The sequence below is a fragment of the Patagioenas fasciata genome, chromosome 10 (genome assembly GCF_037038585.1).
Source record: "Patagioenas fasciata isolate bPatFas1 chromosome 10, bPatFas1.hap1, whole genome shotgun sequence".
NCBI classification, from domain to species: Eukaryota; Metazoa; Chordata; class Aves; order Columbiformes; family Columbidae; genus Patagioenas; species Patagioenas fasciata.
Window position 1 is genome coordinate 1,003,908 of NC_092529.1, and position 17,233 is coordinate 1,021,140.

At 47.4% G+C, this 17,233-nt stretch overlaps 2 protein-coding genes across 2 annotated transcripts in view; one reads left to right on the forward strand and one right to left on the reverse strand.

The window, feature by feature from the left end:
- Positions 1-8,555, forward strand: part of LOC139828799 (uncharacterized) — a 108,985-nt gene extending 100,430 nt beyond the window's left edge. Inside the window, exons 8-13 of the mRNA XM_071813335.1 lie at positions 615-753; positions 2,090-2,279; positions 2,877-3,445; positions 4,874-6,263; positions 7,459-7,549; positions 8,298-8,555. The gene's annotated coding sequence lies outside the window, so the exon portion shown is untranslated. The remainder of the gene's footprint in view (positions 1-614; positions 754-2,089; positions 2,280-2,876; positions 3,446-4,873; positions 6,264-7,458; positions 7,550-8,297) is intronic.
- Positions 6,372-17,233, reverse strand: part of GRM7 (glutamate metabotropic receptor 7) — a 240,943-nt gene continuing 230,081 nt past the window's right edge. The window contains exon 10 of the mRNA XM_065845743.2: positions 6,372-7,461. Coding sequence (XP_065701815.1) covers positions 7,412-7,461 — 50 coding nt within the window. The 3' untranslated portion in view covers positions 6,372-7,411. The remainder of the gene's footprint in view (positions 7,462-17,233) is intronic.

A 17,233-nucleotide genomic window follows, 5' to 3' on the forward strand; every position in this document is an offset into this window, starting at 1 on the left:
TTTTTGTATATTGTTCCAGCTTTCCCATGTGAATCATGTCGTTTCTGCGGGGCTAAGAGGGGTTAGCCTGGCACTGGGTCATTCTGGCTGCTCATCCTTGTACTGGTGGGAACCCAAAAAGAGTGTGGAAGCACCAACCAGGAGACATGAAGAGGCCAGAAATATTGTATTTCCCTCTTCCTTTGCAATACTTTGCTGCCTGCTTGGTGCTGCCTGGTAATCTGTACCAGCGCACTCACCCGCACTGGGTATCGCTTATCCGCTCCAGAGCCAGCAGTGAAAGAGCAGATACAGGATTATGCCAACCGAAAAGTTAGAGCAAGCCTCTCTTATCGTATGATTTAATGTAGTAGGAGACAGTCATTTTTGTAACTTAAAAAGCAATAGATTGAGATACACTCATCACAGATTGAGTTTCTTCCTTGAAGGGGCTCATGGAAATGTGTGCGATGTTCATTGTTGTGTGAGATGCTGTTTCGAACTTTGAACAAGATAAAAGCTGGTGACTAGGAGAAAGAACTGCTGTCATTGCTGGATTTAATAAATCTTCGGCTGGGACAATAAGCCTGCGATAAAGCCAGACAGAGCTTATTGCCTCGGAGTTCTTTTGGCAGGTGGAAGGCCATTGTGTGGCGGTTCGGGGCCATGTGCGTTGCTGAGTGTGCCAGGCCCCCCGGCGCCGCGGGACGAGGGGGGAGCATCGTCTCTCCTGGTGGTGAAACCACGGGCTGGCAGGACCCTGCGGACCCGCACGTGAGTTGGAAAGAGCCCGCTGAGGGACACAATCATTGTCCATCTGCCGGGTGCAAAGGGGGTTAGAAATGGGGTAACTTGGCTTTAGGTGAGGGGTGGAAGTGAGAACTGGGACCTGCTGAAGTCCACGGGACAGGGGAGGTGACGCTTTGATGGATGGAGTCATAACATGAGGTTAACTAAAGATTTTCATAGCGGCTAATGGGTTCAGAAAAATAGCTAAAGCTACTCAAATACATTTTGCACAGACCATTAGGCTGCCAAGAAAACCCATTTGCTCACTGAATAGCATCAACAATCCACATGTTACTCACATTGTGCAAGTACTATGAGATGAATTACATAGAAAGTTAATGTCACTGCTGAAGAAGGAGCAGGGACAAGAAGTCACATTTTGTTAAGTTATTCCAGTAAGTTATTCCTTTTTTGTGTATTTGCAAATGAAAGACAACAGACAAGTACATTTTCTAGCGTAAATGAAATAGTCCTTTAAAGAAGACCACCTTCTTAATAAAAGCAGCTTGGTGAGATGAAGAGTTCGAGCTGACTGCAAAGCAATTAAACAAGACACCAGTAGGGCACTATTTTGGAGGAGTTTTGTATTTTGCATCCAAGTGTTAGAGTGGCAAGTTCCTGCTCAAGCTCAGGCATGGTGACCAGGCATGGTGACCAGGGAAGATTATTTCCTTTGTCTTCTGCACTTTCCGCTGTTCTACTTTATTCTGTTAACAGGAATTAGTTGGTAAGTTTCCTCAAGATCCTTCCGCCTTAGCATTTCATAAAGAGGAGAAAAGCTAACCCTGAGTCACTTACCTCTGAGCAAACGGGGTGTTCGTGCTTTTCCAGGTGTTATTGCGGTGCACAAATCGTTCTTCACTGAGCACTCCCCACGTGTTCCCAAAGGGTTCCTTGCTCCCTCTTTCACCAACATGTGTTCAACAGCTTCAGTCAACATGTAAAATAATATGTGAAAGAGTCCCTGGTCTAAAAATCCTGAGTTATTAATGATAGACTGTACGTTACTGTTGATGAATTTGGTGTTCGGTCTGTGCCTCCCGGAGTGGCGGCTCCTTTTGGGACAGTGCCCCTCTCTGTGCTGAGGGGTCCATGTTCATGGTTTTGATCTTGATTCTTACACATCTGAGAGTCTTAGGCAAAGCACAGCCCATTGTTTCAGTGGCATAAAACCGTACAAATAGACCTTTATTTTTCCAGCTTTGTCCCTGCAATTGAGGAAGGCTTCTACCAACACTGGAGGCCAGCAGCAGCATCGGGAAGGGTGAATGAAAGGGAAACTCTTTGTGTACCAACAGTTTTGATGCATCTTTGTCAGCAGGGACTGAACCTGGCACTTGGGAGCTGAAACTGCCAGCACCTGCCTGAGATAAAGAGTGAAACCTGACAGGACGGTGGCAGCAAAGGGCTCCAGCTCCGAGCGGCGTCACCGGGGAGCGGGACGTGCGTGGGTGTCCCCGCAGGCTCCGGACCGGCGATGGGAAGCGCTGCCGAGCTCGGCTTTCCCAACAGTGAGTGGTTTCTCTCCAGTTGTCTCTAAAGCACCTGGTGGTGGTGGAACTGGGAGCCGGTGCCGGCGCTTGGCTCCACGTTGCTGGTGCATCCCTGGAGCGGCGCAGGGTGGAGCAGCCGCCTCTGTCTCCTCCTCACCCCAAATTCAGACGTGACGGGGTCCCACGGTGGCCTGAAACAAGTGATCTGTGCTCAGAGCAGTTCCTGCTGGCTGTGAGAAAACATTTGCTGTTTGCCAGGGTAAAATCACATTGATATTCACTCTATGATTTTGCTGTCTGCAAAATGAATAAAATAAGCGTAATAGGCAAAAAAGGGGTATGGATTTTTTTTTTAATGCATCATTTTGAAAAGGCGGGCTTTCATATCAGCGTCCTGTTCAAAAAGAGAGGGTTGTGTATGGAAGCAAATTATCCTTCATGTTGTTCACTTAACGATGAAGGTATGGGAAATAGGTTGGCAGAATTTAAGACATACCCTGGCAAACAGAGGAGAATATGCAAAGCCGTTTGTGTCCTAAAGGTGAAGACCGTGGGTCTCCAGCTGCCAGGATAGGGAAGTGACCCTCAGACCGATGTTGCTCCTTTCTTCCACAGGTCACATCTGCCCTGCTGTCCCCCGTGCGGTGACAGAGCCGTGGAGGCCGGAGGACACATCTGCAAGCCCTGAGCGAGGACAGTGTCACAGGCGGGAGTTTCTCAGGTTAGCACTCCAGAGTTTTGTCTCCATGGGTGGCAGGGGGCAGGACCTGGTGTCTTCTCTGCCACAGGGCTCTGATGTTCTCCTGCCGCTCTGGGATTTGGATCCCTCTGTGACTCCTTCCAGGAGCGCATCATCATCATCTCCCTGCGGCTGCCAAAGGGGATGAGATGATACTTCCCTTTCTCTTCTTTCTTTTGCAATTTTAACACTTCTTAACAAAACCAAGGCTCAGATGCACCTTGTAATGCATGTCCCCTATTTCTCTGGAGTACGCCTGGGGCAGTGCCCTCAGCTACCGCGCTCGGGAGCCGCGGGCTCACCCAGCCTTGTGAAGCCGCTCTTTGATGATGGAGCGGCAGTGGGACCCGCGCCGGGCAGGGGACCTGGGCCTCGGGAGGAGCTGATGCTGCCGTGAGCGGAACACTGCCCGTGCTCCATCTCCTTGTGGACGTCCAGACGGAAGGTAGTGTCTTTTTTTTCTTACCTGCTGCCTCACAGCTTAAACACCTTAAATCAGGGTGGTTTTTTTCTTGGTCCTGATGACCGAGAGAGGATTAAAGGCGTTGGCGTGTGCTGCTCATCTGCTGAGCACTGCAAAACACAGCCTGGCTCATCTGCAGGGGCTGGAGAGCTGATAGTGTTCTCTGTAGGTCTGTTTGATGTACAAGGACTGTTCTTGGGTTCGTACATTGTATGCAGCCAAGTATACTACAGGCATCAAAAAATAGAGAAAAAAATAAAGCTGAGATCATACTTAGGGGGAAAAAAGCAAGAGTGCTCTTCTTGGGCAGTAAAAAGTAAAAGCAGTTATTGAAAGTGAAATAGTTACTGTGAGTAAATGTCAGATACAAACACAAAGCTTGCTGGCTGTGTGGAGACAGCCAACAGCAAATCGACGCCTTGGAAAAGGAGCGCACACCTGTGCACGAGGTGTTTGGTAACAGGGTGAGCCCTGCCCGGCCGCGGCTCTCGGCTTTGCTGGCCATGGTAGAACGCAAAATAAGTGTTAAGGGGTATTGCTGCTGGTGAAGATTGGCTTGGAAATACCAAACACATGGCCAAAAGGGAGCTTTTCAGAAAGTTAGTGACCTGGGCTTAAAGAACCAAGTCGTGCTGGCCGGGGAGGACAAGGAGGTCTGGAAAGGCCGGGGGTGCTGAGGCTGGTGCTGCAGTTCCCACCCGGCAGGAGTCAGAGGAGAAGCAGCATCTCACCCCTCGGCTTTTATTAATTGGCTATAAATAATATTAATTACGCTTTTAGCACAAAAAAGCAATTATCAAAATATTTTGCTAAACAAAAAAAAAGACTGTTTACCAAAAGACACTCGACTGTATCAAAGCCTTTACAAAAAGCTTAGAAATTAATAAATATGTTTGATTAGCAGTTTCATGGATGCAGAGACTCTGTATATGGAAGCATTATAGTGCACTTAATTATATATAAAGGCAATTAATGTCACAAATGAAGACTAAGCTCTGACTCAGCCTAAATAATTGTCATTATCTATCATATAGCATGCCCAGAAAGCTTAACTCTGCAATGATATTTATGAACAATAAGCTTGGCATTAACATACCAAAACAATTTGGGTATAATTCAGGCTAAATAATAAATGGCAAAAAAAAAAAATCACTTCTATTCTTCATTATATTTTTTCCAGTGTAATTGCATGAGCGTTTTCACAGGGTGTTCAGCACAGAAATAGTGGAAACATTTATTCTCCTGAGCGTGTCAGTGGCTCCTTGGGGAGGTTATTCCGTGAGTTATTCCCATGAGGTTATTCCGTGAGGTTATTCCATTGACTTGGGTGGCTGCAGCAATTCCAGATTTCTTCTTAATGTTTGGTTTTGGTTTGTTTTGATTTGTTCTGATTTGTTTTATTGTTCACAGGTACAACACAAAACTGGCAGGGACTGAACCCAGTGTCATCCTACAGCTGTGTGCTCAATGGGTAAGAGATGAGGATGCTGTGAAAACAACAGTAATGCTGCCCTGATGGTGAGTACATCCAATTGGAAAAGAAAAGATGCTAAATGGAGGTAAGGGCTCCTTTTTTTTGTTGTTTGAAATGTGCTGCGTGGGTGTAACGGCACGGCGTAACTTGTGGAATTAGACAAATGCTCGACAGTGCACAATGCACCATCGCCTCGTGTCAGCTGGAGATAGATATATACATCTATAGTGAGTGCTATTACGTACTTTATCATATAGTTGGGTATAATAGAGATGTATGAGAACAGGTCTGATGTCTTTAATTCTGACCCGTGTGCATGGAGCAGCTGGTCATACATGGCACTTCCAGTTGTCCCAGTGAGGGACAAATCAAAGCGAGCACATTCCACATAGTACTTTGATATATGAAAATATTTGCAGGGTTTTCACGCCTCCTCCATTTACTTTTCAGGCAGTGATCAAACCAGAAAGCCATTCAGGATGGATAAATCATTTAAGAGTGACTCTGTGTTAACCTGAAGTAAATGAGGAGAGACCTTTGATGTTGAGTCTGTGCTCATACAGTGGAAATTCAGCCCTGACTACAGTCGGATGTATCACACACACCTGTGGAAATGAGCAGCAAAATGACAGGCTCTGGTTTTAGTCTCTAATGCAGCAGGAGCTGGGAGAAGAAATTAAACCAACAAGAAACCCAAACCAAAAGAAATACCCCCCATGAAACTGCACACCCAGCAACAGCCTTTCCTCCTCAGCATGTCAGTCCAGCTCCCCTCAAAATGTGAACAACACATCAACAAACTGTATTTTTTCCCATTCAGAAAACATTATGGTCTTTGAGCAAGAATCACTGATGGTTACATACGTGCTTAGCCCAGTGCTGGCTCTGGCCTTGGTTTTATGGACAGTGTCGAGAAAAAGGGCGATGGTGCAGAGCTCTGTTAGTTGTTGGGCTGGTAGTTCGTTTCTCGCTAACAAAGCCTTTACTTGGGTGGGATTTCATCTTTTGTCTGCTGTAATTCATCATTAGCTCTATGAATGTTAATGGCACAAGGAGAAGGCCTTGCACACATCCATCCAGCGCACGAGGAGTCAGTCAAGGGCTGACGTGCAGGTCTTCATTGCTATGCGCTGGGCCCCGTGCTGCGGCTGTCAAATCTTCTTTTGATGCTGATTAACTTCATCAGTATAATTGATCAAGTTGTCTAGAGAAAATGGGAGGCTAAATACTTCACACAGCAACCGGCACGTTGCACCCAGACCGCCGGCACCGCGCAGAAGGCAGCGCATGGGGGGCAACCGCAGTGAGGGTCCTCTGGCCACCCTGGTGAGTTCGGGAATGTCCGTCTGTGACAAGGGCACGAAATAAAGTTTAGGCACAAGGGGGGAGGGGAAGGGAACCACTGAGAAAATATATTTATTGGAGTAAATAAAAAAAAGTTAACCAAAATCCTTTATTGATACATTCTTGGATAATATCACAGGATCAAGAGAATGGAAAGGGAGGGAGGAGTTGGCGGCAAAGATTGGTTTCACTAAATTGGCACATAAGCAGCAAGATTAACGAAATTACTTATTACAAACAGTATAAAACATACATGCTTTTTAAGTCCTTATCACACTGGTCAATCATGGTGGGGCATCAACAGAGAAAAGAAAACAAACCTCAAGACATGTAAAAGCCATATTCTTTCCTCCAAATATCATAAGAATTCTTGAAATTATTGCAAAATAGTCATATACCTTAAATAAAATAACAGAATATAACACAAATACAAATATCAAACATAAATTATTAACATGTACCATAAAATACATTACTGGCATGCATTCCAAAGATCAAGACCTGTAGTAAAACTCAGCAGAATTCCTCTCTGCCTCCTCTGCAGCCATCGCGGTTGGGAAGTGGGGGGACTAACTTCGCCAGCACAGTTTTTGGTCTTTAAATTCTTTTGTTTGTCTGTTTAGTTAAAAAAAAAATAACGTATATGGATTGCAGTGATACAATAGTACTCATACAAGTCGTGTACATAGGTCTTTGAAATCCTTAGGTGGTGTGGTTTTTGTTCGGATGTGCTAAGTCTGAGAGAACAGGGCCTCAATGAAACTGCATTCAGAAAACAAAACAGTGACCTCGAAACGACATGGATGGCAATATGCAAAAAAACCCTCACAAACTGTACAGAAAGTTCAAAAACTTGCAGTCTGGAAGTACATAGAAAGACAGAATTAGCCCCATAAAGTCCTCGTAGCCAAAGGCGGCCGCTCCTCCCGTGGCCGGGCCCGCGGCTCCCGCGAGGCCGAGGCGGCGATGCCGGGAGCGATGGAGGCTGGGGAGCAGCCTGGGGAGCGCGGGTCCCGCTCCCCGTCCCCATAGCCGGGCCCTCGCCCGCCGAGGTGGCACCCGCCGCCCGGGGAGGGTGGGTGGATGGATGGAAATCCTCGCCCGTCCTCCGCCCCACGCGGCACAATCCGCTAGATCACCAGGTTGTTATAACTGACGTATTTCTTTTTTGCTGCAGGGCCTGGAAGAGAACCGGAGAAGGGTCAGAAATGGCTCTTGGCAAAGGCGGGATGCTGGGCTGAGGGATGCGGGTACGGGCAGAGATGCGGGTACGAACAGGGTTGGGGTGTGGGCAGGGATGCAGGTACGAACATGGATGTGGTTATTTGGCATGGATGGGGGTACAGGACAGGGATGGAGGTACAAACAGGCGTGGGGGTATGGGCATGGATGTGGGGGTACAGGACAGGGATGGGGGTACAGGATAGGGATGTGGTTATTTGGCATGGATGGGGGTACAGGACAGGGATGGGGGTACGAACAGGGGTGGGGGTACAGGCATGGATGTGGTTATTTGGCATGGATGGGGGTACAGGACAGGGATGGGGGTACAGGACAGGGATGGGGGTACAGGACAGGGATGGGGGTACAGGACAGGGATGTGGTTATTTGGCATGGATGTGGGGGTACAGGACAGGGATGCAGGTACAGGATGGATTGGGGGTACAAACAGGGATGCGGGTAGAGGACAGGGATGGGGGTACGGGCAGGGATGCAGGTGCAGGACAGGAATGTGGGTATGGGGCAGGGATGGGGGTACGGAACAGGAATGCAGGTACGGGGCAGGGATGGGGGGTACGGGGCAGGGATGGGGTTATAGGACAGGGATGCGGGTATGGGACAGGGATGCGGGTACGAGCAGGGATGGGGGGTACGGGCAGGGATGCGCCAGCAGCTCCCGCATCCCCCGAGCTCGGTCCCTGGGCAGACACTGCCATGCCGGCTCCGGCGGTGCCTCCAGCTCCAGCGTTGCTATAAACAAAATTACGGCTGATTGATTTTGTTCTGCTCTTGCAGTCTGTGTGACTTCGCTGCCGAGGCGCTGTCACCAGAGCCCATTACCATTAAAAATAAAACAACCAACAGCGACATTCTCTCCAACTACATAAATCTCCTGGGCTAAGCTTGGATTCTGTTACGGATAAAATGATTCTTGAAGTTTTATGACTTCTGAGAATTTTTCGATGTGGGGATCAAGGTACCAGCTTTCCTAATTATGACCATCAAATGCAATATATTTGTAAACAGAAATAAATAAAACCAGTCAGTAACTAATTTGTGACCAATGCTACACAGTTCTGTCAGTAAAACAATACCTATATTTGCAGCTCAATACAAAGTAAAATATTCTGCAACACTTTGACAACACTGACAGCTTAGGAACACAACACCTGATAACACGTTCTCATCAGGCATGTTAACAAAAACATCACTATTTATATGCAAATTCTGTAACTACTTGTACTGGCCTTATTAGATTTTATATGGAACTGTATTCCAGTGGTTACAGAAAGGTCTTTCCCTCCTTATTCAATAAAAGAAGAAAAAGCGAGTGTATGGAGTACATATACTCTTGCAGTAAAGATTAAAATCCAGTATTCTGACAGAGTAATCACGAGACTAGCTTAAGCTGATGGATATTCTCCAAAGGTTAAATGATCAAGCACTGCAGTTATTATCAACTATTCTTATTCATTGGGTTTTTTGAGTAACTTGGATTCAACAAAATACATTAACATGAATCATAATCAACCGTGCACAGAAACACTGAGTATCTGAACAAAGCTCAGCCTCAGTGCATCCCCTACTAATATACATGTAGAGGATAAGTAAGAGGGATAGGGCTGATATATCTGGGTTGCTGGAAACTGCTGCTGTGTCCGGGGCAGGATGGATGTGCCGGCCCTGGGCAGCCCTGTCCCCTCACCCGGCATTGCCCATGTCCCCTGTGTCCCCAACAGCCAGGACCGCGGTGCAGCAGAGGCCGCTGTGGATTTTTCAGGTGACCCACTTTGCAGAAATAGTTGCTCAAATAATGCCAGGATCTCACCCAACAGCTCAGAATATTTTCAGAGTATAATGCATGAGGGTGCAGTCCAATGCAAATATTTTTCATGGTGTTCACCATCTTTTTTACTGACAAAGATGAGTTTACTCCTAGGTGTTTTCAAGTCTGTCATTTAAGAACCTCCAGAGTAACTGCAGCCCTTCTCGGTGTTGTTCTGAAACACCAAACAGCTGTTTGACACAAGAGGCAGGGCTGTTCTATCAAGGACCGATCCTACAAAGTGCTGATCATCTTCAGTTCCCATTAACTTCTCTTGGAGATGAAGATGTTCAACACATGGCAGGATAAAACTCATTATCCTTCCAGGCTAGACTACAAATACTCAGTAAATTGTGGTGTGCTATTAAATGCTGATGAGAGGTAAAATGCAGCTAGAAAAAAAATATCATCATGAAAGAGGTTACGAAGTAATTACATGTATTATATCGTGATATACTTCAGCTTTATCCATTACATGCTCCAATTTCAAACGGCAGCAGAGTTGCTGTGGCAGAAGGAGATTTTGATCCTCTCCACTGCTGGTTCGTGTTATATCAACCCTCTAATGCTTACCGGGGTGTTGCTCCAACTTTCACAGCAAACCTGGTATTTCATTTAATGAGGTTTCCCAAAATTTCAACCACTGAAGCTCATTTCTTAATGATAACGAACCACCCCTCTGTGGAAAGACGGGCTCCACACATCTCTTTGGCACTGCTCTGCTTTACCAGAATAACGTAGTTGACAGAGGCATCACCCATCATTTAGATAAAATGATCAATAATCACTATACAGTCACTTTAGGAAAGATGATCCTCCCTGGTAGCTTCTGCATCTCTCAGCTCCAGTCCTGCTCTGACCGCAGGATCCTGGAGCTCAGCTGAGCTCCATCTCCAGCCTGCTCTGAAGGGTTCGGCACAGCCTGTCTCACGGTGGCTCCGCTGAGTCTTAGCATTGGCAGTGGCAATTAGCACCAGGTATGGATTGGATTTTTCTCAAATAACTTAATTTACATGAAAACGGGGAATGCTAATGGAACATCAGCATTACCAGAATCCACCGTGCTTTAATCCAGGGTGCGTGAGCATTCCCTGTTCTTTAAATGGGAAATAGATACAGATCTCAGACGTCATGTTGGTGGTAATGGACGACGGCTTTCCAACAGTGAAAACAGATTGTCCCGTTGCTAGCACCATATACACATTAATTAATATACATGTAATTATGCCAACCTCAGCTGGCCGTGGCCTTGGTGGCGCTGGAGGCCAGCCAAGCGCTGGGTGTGCAGGACCTGCAATCTGGACCAGTCATTCTGCACAGAGACACGCGCACCGGCCACATCCCCTGCCGAGCTCAGTGCGCAGGACACACAACAAACAGCCAAAATACGGGCCCATAGCTGGTTTTAGATACGGAATACCGTGGAGAAAGGAAACACCCTATAGATACCGACTGCGTGTTTTAAGACCAGATCAATATGCTCTTGAACCAGTTGCATTGTATAAGTAAGTTGTTTGAAAAAAAAAGTAGACCTTACTATTTAAAAAGAGACAACATATTGCTGCTAGTGACAAGTGCAGTGCCTTTTCTTGCTAATTAGTGGTGAATAGCGGCTGTATTAATAGGAGAAGAAATTAGTATGAGAAGAACGCGATTTCATCTCTACAGACAGACCCACTGTACTGGAAACCAGCTCCAGGTTCCATCCAGCCACAGGTAACCCTGTCACACGCACCTGTCGAGCAGAGAGCAGAATCCGTCAGCCCCGGTTTTGCTTGAAATGAGAGTTGCTGTGTCCAGCTCCCGGCAGAACCCGGCCTGGGCTGTCACACCTGGGGACGCCTGGGCTGTCACACCTGGGGACGCCTGGGCTGATGTGCTGGAGGGCGCCCAGAGCGATGGAAGCGTCACGTCCTCCCTGCTCAGCCGCGGCGCCGGGCAGGAGGAAGGTGCAGCACCGCGTCTCCCTTCTGCTGCTGTTCATCTGCGCTTATGGGCATTGCGCTTAAACCAGGACCTCTGAGAACCCAGGAAGGCGAGAGCAGCACCTTCCAGGACGGTTCCATCTCCCGGCGGCCGGACTGACAGCAGCACAAAGGCGGCACCTTTGTCCTCACAAACCCCAGGCGCTCCGTTGCACGGTGTTAATTTTAAAGATGTGACTGTGTGCCAGATCAGCCAACGCTCCCCTGTGAGCCAGGAGTTGTCCCCAGCCATGAGCTCGAGGGTGCATCCCACCCTCCTGCCTTGCCTGCAGCAGCACAGCCCCACAGGAAGGGTGCTCAGTGTAACTCATGCAAATTAAGACCACCTGTGTATCTGCATGTGGGCAATAAACAACATTGCTTTAAAGCACAACAACTAATTAAACCCCTTTCCTTTACAGCTGTTGTCCCAGCTGCCCGACGGGCACTGGGGGACAGTGACAGTTTCCATCCAGAGGCGAGGAGCAGGATTTAAAACAACTGCATCTCTGTTGTAACAACATATTAAAAACAAATGCGCAGAAGCAAAAGTCCTCTTTGGAAATAGGAGTTTCACCACTTGACTGCTTTTCATTATCTTGAGCACAGGCCACAGAGAAAGCAGCTCCCACAGCATCCAAAAGCAAGGCAGATCTGTCAATACTTGCTCAGAGTGAGATTTAATCACTTTCGCTTCAATTTTATGCACATTTGTAACCTCTTCCATGCTTCAAGAGAAAAGATTTAGAGTGAAAAAGATGAATTTTATTACAGCCCACAGGCATCTCGAGCTATCAAATGTATGAAACATGATCCGAGTGTCTCCAGCGCTGAGCAAGAACTGACACCCCGATGGCTCCGAGTCGGGAGCCTCTGCTCTGATCCCTGGCGCAGACCACGCTTACCTCTTCTTTTTCATTTTCTTAATTCTTGCTTAGAAACCTGTATCATCGATGCCAGGCAAAGCGGAGGCTGATGATTAAATCCTGCTTCCAATGCATCTAAAAGAAAGATGGATGCAGGTGGCTCCTCCTCCGGCTCTGAGCCTGCAAGACAGAGCTCTCCACATGCTCTGGTGCCTTTAAATTACAAAATATATACGAGACAGAGATGAAAGCAACAGTCCTAAATGATTCTACATGCTTGCCCAAAACCCGGCTAATGGAATGAAGCTTGGAGAAAAATAGTGTAATTTTAAATTTAGTATCTAAATGTAAATGGATTGTTATATCGCATTTCACATCTCTCCTGTTGTGCTCCCTACCATGGTGCATTGGCAGCTTATCTGGTATATAAATGCCTACAGTGGTATAAAAACCACTTCCTTTTGCTGCGTGTGCTGGTGGGAGCTGCCGGGCCCCCAGCGGCAGCCTGGGCTGCGTGACTTCTATGCAGATCAGCACACAGAGCCCCGTGTTTTAATAATAGGATAGGAATATATTAAATTACAGAGATAACACGAGTAAAAAGTGTGTTCCTCCATAATTGCCGTACAGCCTTCTCTCCTCACACATTATATCATCTTCAGCTGTCACATTTCGCTGTCACTCCGGGAAGGCAGTGACAATTAGCGCTGGGGATGGGCAGGAACAGCAGCCGTGGTGCCGGATCGCAGGGGCAGCACGGGGGGAACCTGCTGAAGAGGTTGTTTCCATCTCCCGATGACTGATGTACCCAGTACATCAGTGGCCTGATGGCAACCTGGACACCGACCCACGCGGTGACAAACCCCACAGGAACCGGTTCTTTCTGTTGGTGCAGCTGTGGCAAAACTGAGTCACCAAAACCACAGCAGAGAGCAGAATTTAACCACCGAGGAGAACAGCACTCCTGTGGAAACACTGACTGAGGAACCAACAACCCGAATGAACTTCCCTCATCATCCCCACGTCTCTTCTGATGGGTCTCTAGCTGCTCCAGGTGGGGCAGCTGGGTGGCTGGTCCTCAGCAGTGACTGAGGACCCGGAATGGGCACAGGACACTGTAAGGAGAGCAAGGGCTGCTTGCAAAGAGTAAATGCGCTGCAAGAATTGCAGAAAAACAATTATCTGACGGAATAGTGTAGATTTACACAGCCATCCCTCATGCTCCTTGCACTCGTGTGACACACTGTGCATTGTGGCACCTCTTGCTGATGAGCTGCTGGCGAGCTCCGTGAAATGCTAGAAAATAAAAACCAGAATGGAAGTGGGTGGTGTCAGTTATATTTTAAGTAAGTTTTTCTTTTCCTTACCTTTTTTTTTTTTTTTTTTAATATGATTCAAATTCCCTAATAAGATTTCATCCTTCTGCTTTGCTCTTGCACATTGCTTTTCTTGCTTATTTTGTCCAGTATTGAGAGTGGCGTCGTCACCAAATCCTGAGAGCCACAATGGCAGTAACAGCATTTCCAGAGGAAATCTCGCTGTGAGAGATGCAAATGTTTGACTCTGTTAAAAAAAAAACTTTAATTCCGTTGGGTATCACTCACTGTTAATGGTACCGATTTCATATCCCCCCATTTGCAATCGGCATCACCTGCTGTACCCCCTCAGCATTTCCCATCACCGGTACGTGGGAAATGGGCTGGTGGGGAAGGAGGTTCCCCCTGGCACAACAGCACCAGAAACTCATGGAGCGAGGCTTGAGGCTGGTGAGTTCTCTTGGAAAGCCAGAACCTGTGAACAGCCTAATTAACTCATTAAACGCCGCCAGCGAGCGCTGCGGGAGGACGGAGGGTGGCACAGCACAGGAAACAAACCCGGGTTCCCACCACGGCTTCTCCAGCTCCAAACCCAACGTGATTTCCAAGTGCGTTTTGCAGGAATTGGTATGCAAGGCACAGGACCCTAAATTGTCACTGCAAATAGGATCAAATTAAGCAGCCCCAGACATGGAACATAAAGCTAAGAAGGGACTAAAACGGCATAAAAAGAGAACAGGGCCGCGTCGCTTAGCAACCAGCACCTTTTCGGATGGATTACGCGAGTCCGGACACATTTGCGCCATTGACAGTTGTTGCTCACAATGTAAAGGAGTTTTTCACAGAATCATAGAATCGTTTCGGTTGGAAGAGACCCTCAGGATCATCACTCCAGCTATAACCTAATCCAACTCTGGCACTAAACCGTGTCCCTAAGAACCTCATATGAAGGCCTGTTAAAGCCCTCCAGGGATGGTGACTCCAGCACTGCCCTGGGCAGCCTGTTCAGTGCCCCACAGCCCTTTGGGGAACAAGTTGTTCCCCAGATCCAACCTCAACCTCCCCTCCGTGTCTCTGTGGCGCCGTCGGGGGCCGCGGGGGTGACACAGCCCATGTGGGTTCCTGTGTCTCCGTTCCCAGCCGCGGGGGGAGCAGTTTCGTTTCAAACCTCATCAGCGTCTCATAGACACTACATTTTCTTATTTTGCAAATGCTCAGTTTGCCAAACTTCAAACCCAACTAAGGGCAGCTGATAGGAAAATACAAATAATAAAGTCCTGCAGATCTTAACTGGAAAAAGCCCCAAACAACCAGGTTCACTGGACAAATGTAGAACAAATAATTTGCCTGGCTTTAAAAATTACAAATACATATTCAGATACTCACATATTCAGATATTTTCTTCCCAGTTTTCACAATATGACTGCCTTATTTTCTGCTTCTATGCATTTAGAAATTTTCCAACACAATGCAATTACATTTGCGGAACCTGATCAGCTGCAGAGGCCGTACTGATCTATGCAATGCAAAGAGAGGAAAAACAAGCTCATTACTCCCCTGCACCCTGCTGTCAGACAGCTGTAATTCACCCCTTGTTGCCAGGAGGACCCCCTCGGTGGGATTTAACACTGCGGAGCGCGTCTGGTGGAATGCGAAGCGGAGAAGACAATCCCAAATCTGGCTGAAGGCGTCGCAGGTCAGGCTGGGCCACACAGGCTGAGTTTTACTTAGCGTTAATAATATAGTGCTTAAGGTGGGGAGTCGAACGAGCTGTCACTGAAATGTCAAGTGCTGCTAAAGGAAAACACAAACCAGCCTCCCCCACACGCGCACAGACGCTAATTGAGGAAGACGAGCCCAGATTCCCTGTTGGCTCAGCTCTGCTAACCAGAACGACCCAGACGTCCGCCCAGTCCATGCCGTACGTCACCCAGAGCCACCCAGATGGCTTTGCTCCCAGTCTGCAGCACGCTGATAATGTTCCTAAACGCCAGCCTCAGAGGGAGGTCAGGAGGTGAACCCTGAATAAGTGATTAACGCCCAGAGAGGAGAACAATGGGGGAAAGAGCCCAAGCAACCTCAGTGCTGCTTTACAGGCACTTGATAACCTGCATTCACCTGGCCCACCTCGGTTGCATTCAGAACGCAATTAATAATGAAGCGATTACTTCAAAGGCATTAGAGTAGGTATGCATATGCCTATCCATGCAAATGCAGGGTTCAGAGCAGGGTTGTGTTTCTGTCTGAAGAGCGTCCACGCGTCTGTCCCTTCACACAGATTCCGCTTCCAAATTCCTCCTGTTCTACCCAGGGCTGCCTTTTACCTTCAGGCCTTTCTGACCGTTATCCCTTTTAGAAATGGACATTTACCCCTCGGCAAACTCAGCGAGTGACAGAACGGCACTTGAAGGGAGCGTGAACCCGGGGGACTGGCGCAACGTCCCCGAGCAGCGCCAGGGCCGTAAGTAACAATTACAAATACCCGGTATAATGGGTTCTTTTAACGATGGCCGCTTTGAAGTTCCCAGAAGGATTTAATAGGAAGCGAGAGTACGACCTTGCCAGTTCCCCAGGGCACGCTGGGATTTGAAGGAGGTTTTTCTTTAAACAAGTCCATTTTAGCTTATAAGGATTTCAAGTAGTGGCCGCTATCAGAGGCGTAAGGTTTTAATTCATCACGGGTTTCTGTGGTTCACTTTTTGTGAGAACAGCGAATGCATCCAATAGGAAGAATAATAGAAGCAGTTCTTGGGCAAGATAATGGCATAACGATAGAAATCAGTTCAGGGCAAAGTGGCAATGACACGATATTCTTACAGGCTACGATAGCTTGTTAGGGGTTGAGCTCGTAAAGTCTGTATTTGCTTTGTCATTCTGCAAATGTATTAGACGGAGACCAATCTGCTGTTGAACTTTTATCTCGATAGGGATGAAGAAACTCAAAGCTCAGACGAAGCAGGGAAAGCGACTGTATTAGACGGATGCTTGCACTACAGCACAAAGCTGGAAAATTCCGACTTCATTTTGAGTAGAATTATAGCCATTAATTTCAGTGAAGCAGGCTTTCCCGCTATGAATCCCAGAAAGGATGGCAAGCTTATCGCACTGATCATGCTAAAACCCATAAAATGAGGTAAAGATTATCCTGCAAAGTCAGTATGCGCCATTGCACATGGCACTTACCTCCTCAGGAAAAGAGCAAATTGCTGATTTGGAAGTTGGGCACATTTTCTTGTGGATAAATAGCGAACTCCACAAAGCCACACGGCTCCAGCACCAAGGGGAGAAATGGAGCTGTATGTGGTCAGAGGCTTTGCCTAATGGCACGGGGTAACCCCTCTAACACTGCTCTGTGGATGGCAAATTTGAACTGTGTAAAGACAACTAAGGAAAAACCCTATAGAATGTAGCACAAAACCTACACTTCCCAATTTTAAGACAGTCTAGCAGTGAACTCCCCGGTTAAGCTCCAGCTCTACACACCGGGGCGGTTTTGCGGCTGAAATCCTGCTCAAATCGAGGGCAAAGCACCTGTTGATTTCAGCACAGCCGTAAAAATTTACAGAACAGCATAAAATAACGTGGAAAGTTATTGGTTCCTTATGATGCTTCTGTAGCACTTTTCTTCCTGACGCCAGGAGAGCCTTGGTGTCTCTCCTGTTTTTCAAGCACTGCCGCCAGTCACCGTGCGTCCCACGGCCCTTCCGCAAAGCTTGGGCAAAACTGTGGCCAGAGGAGATTCACTGCCCTGGAGAAAATC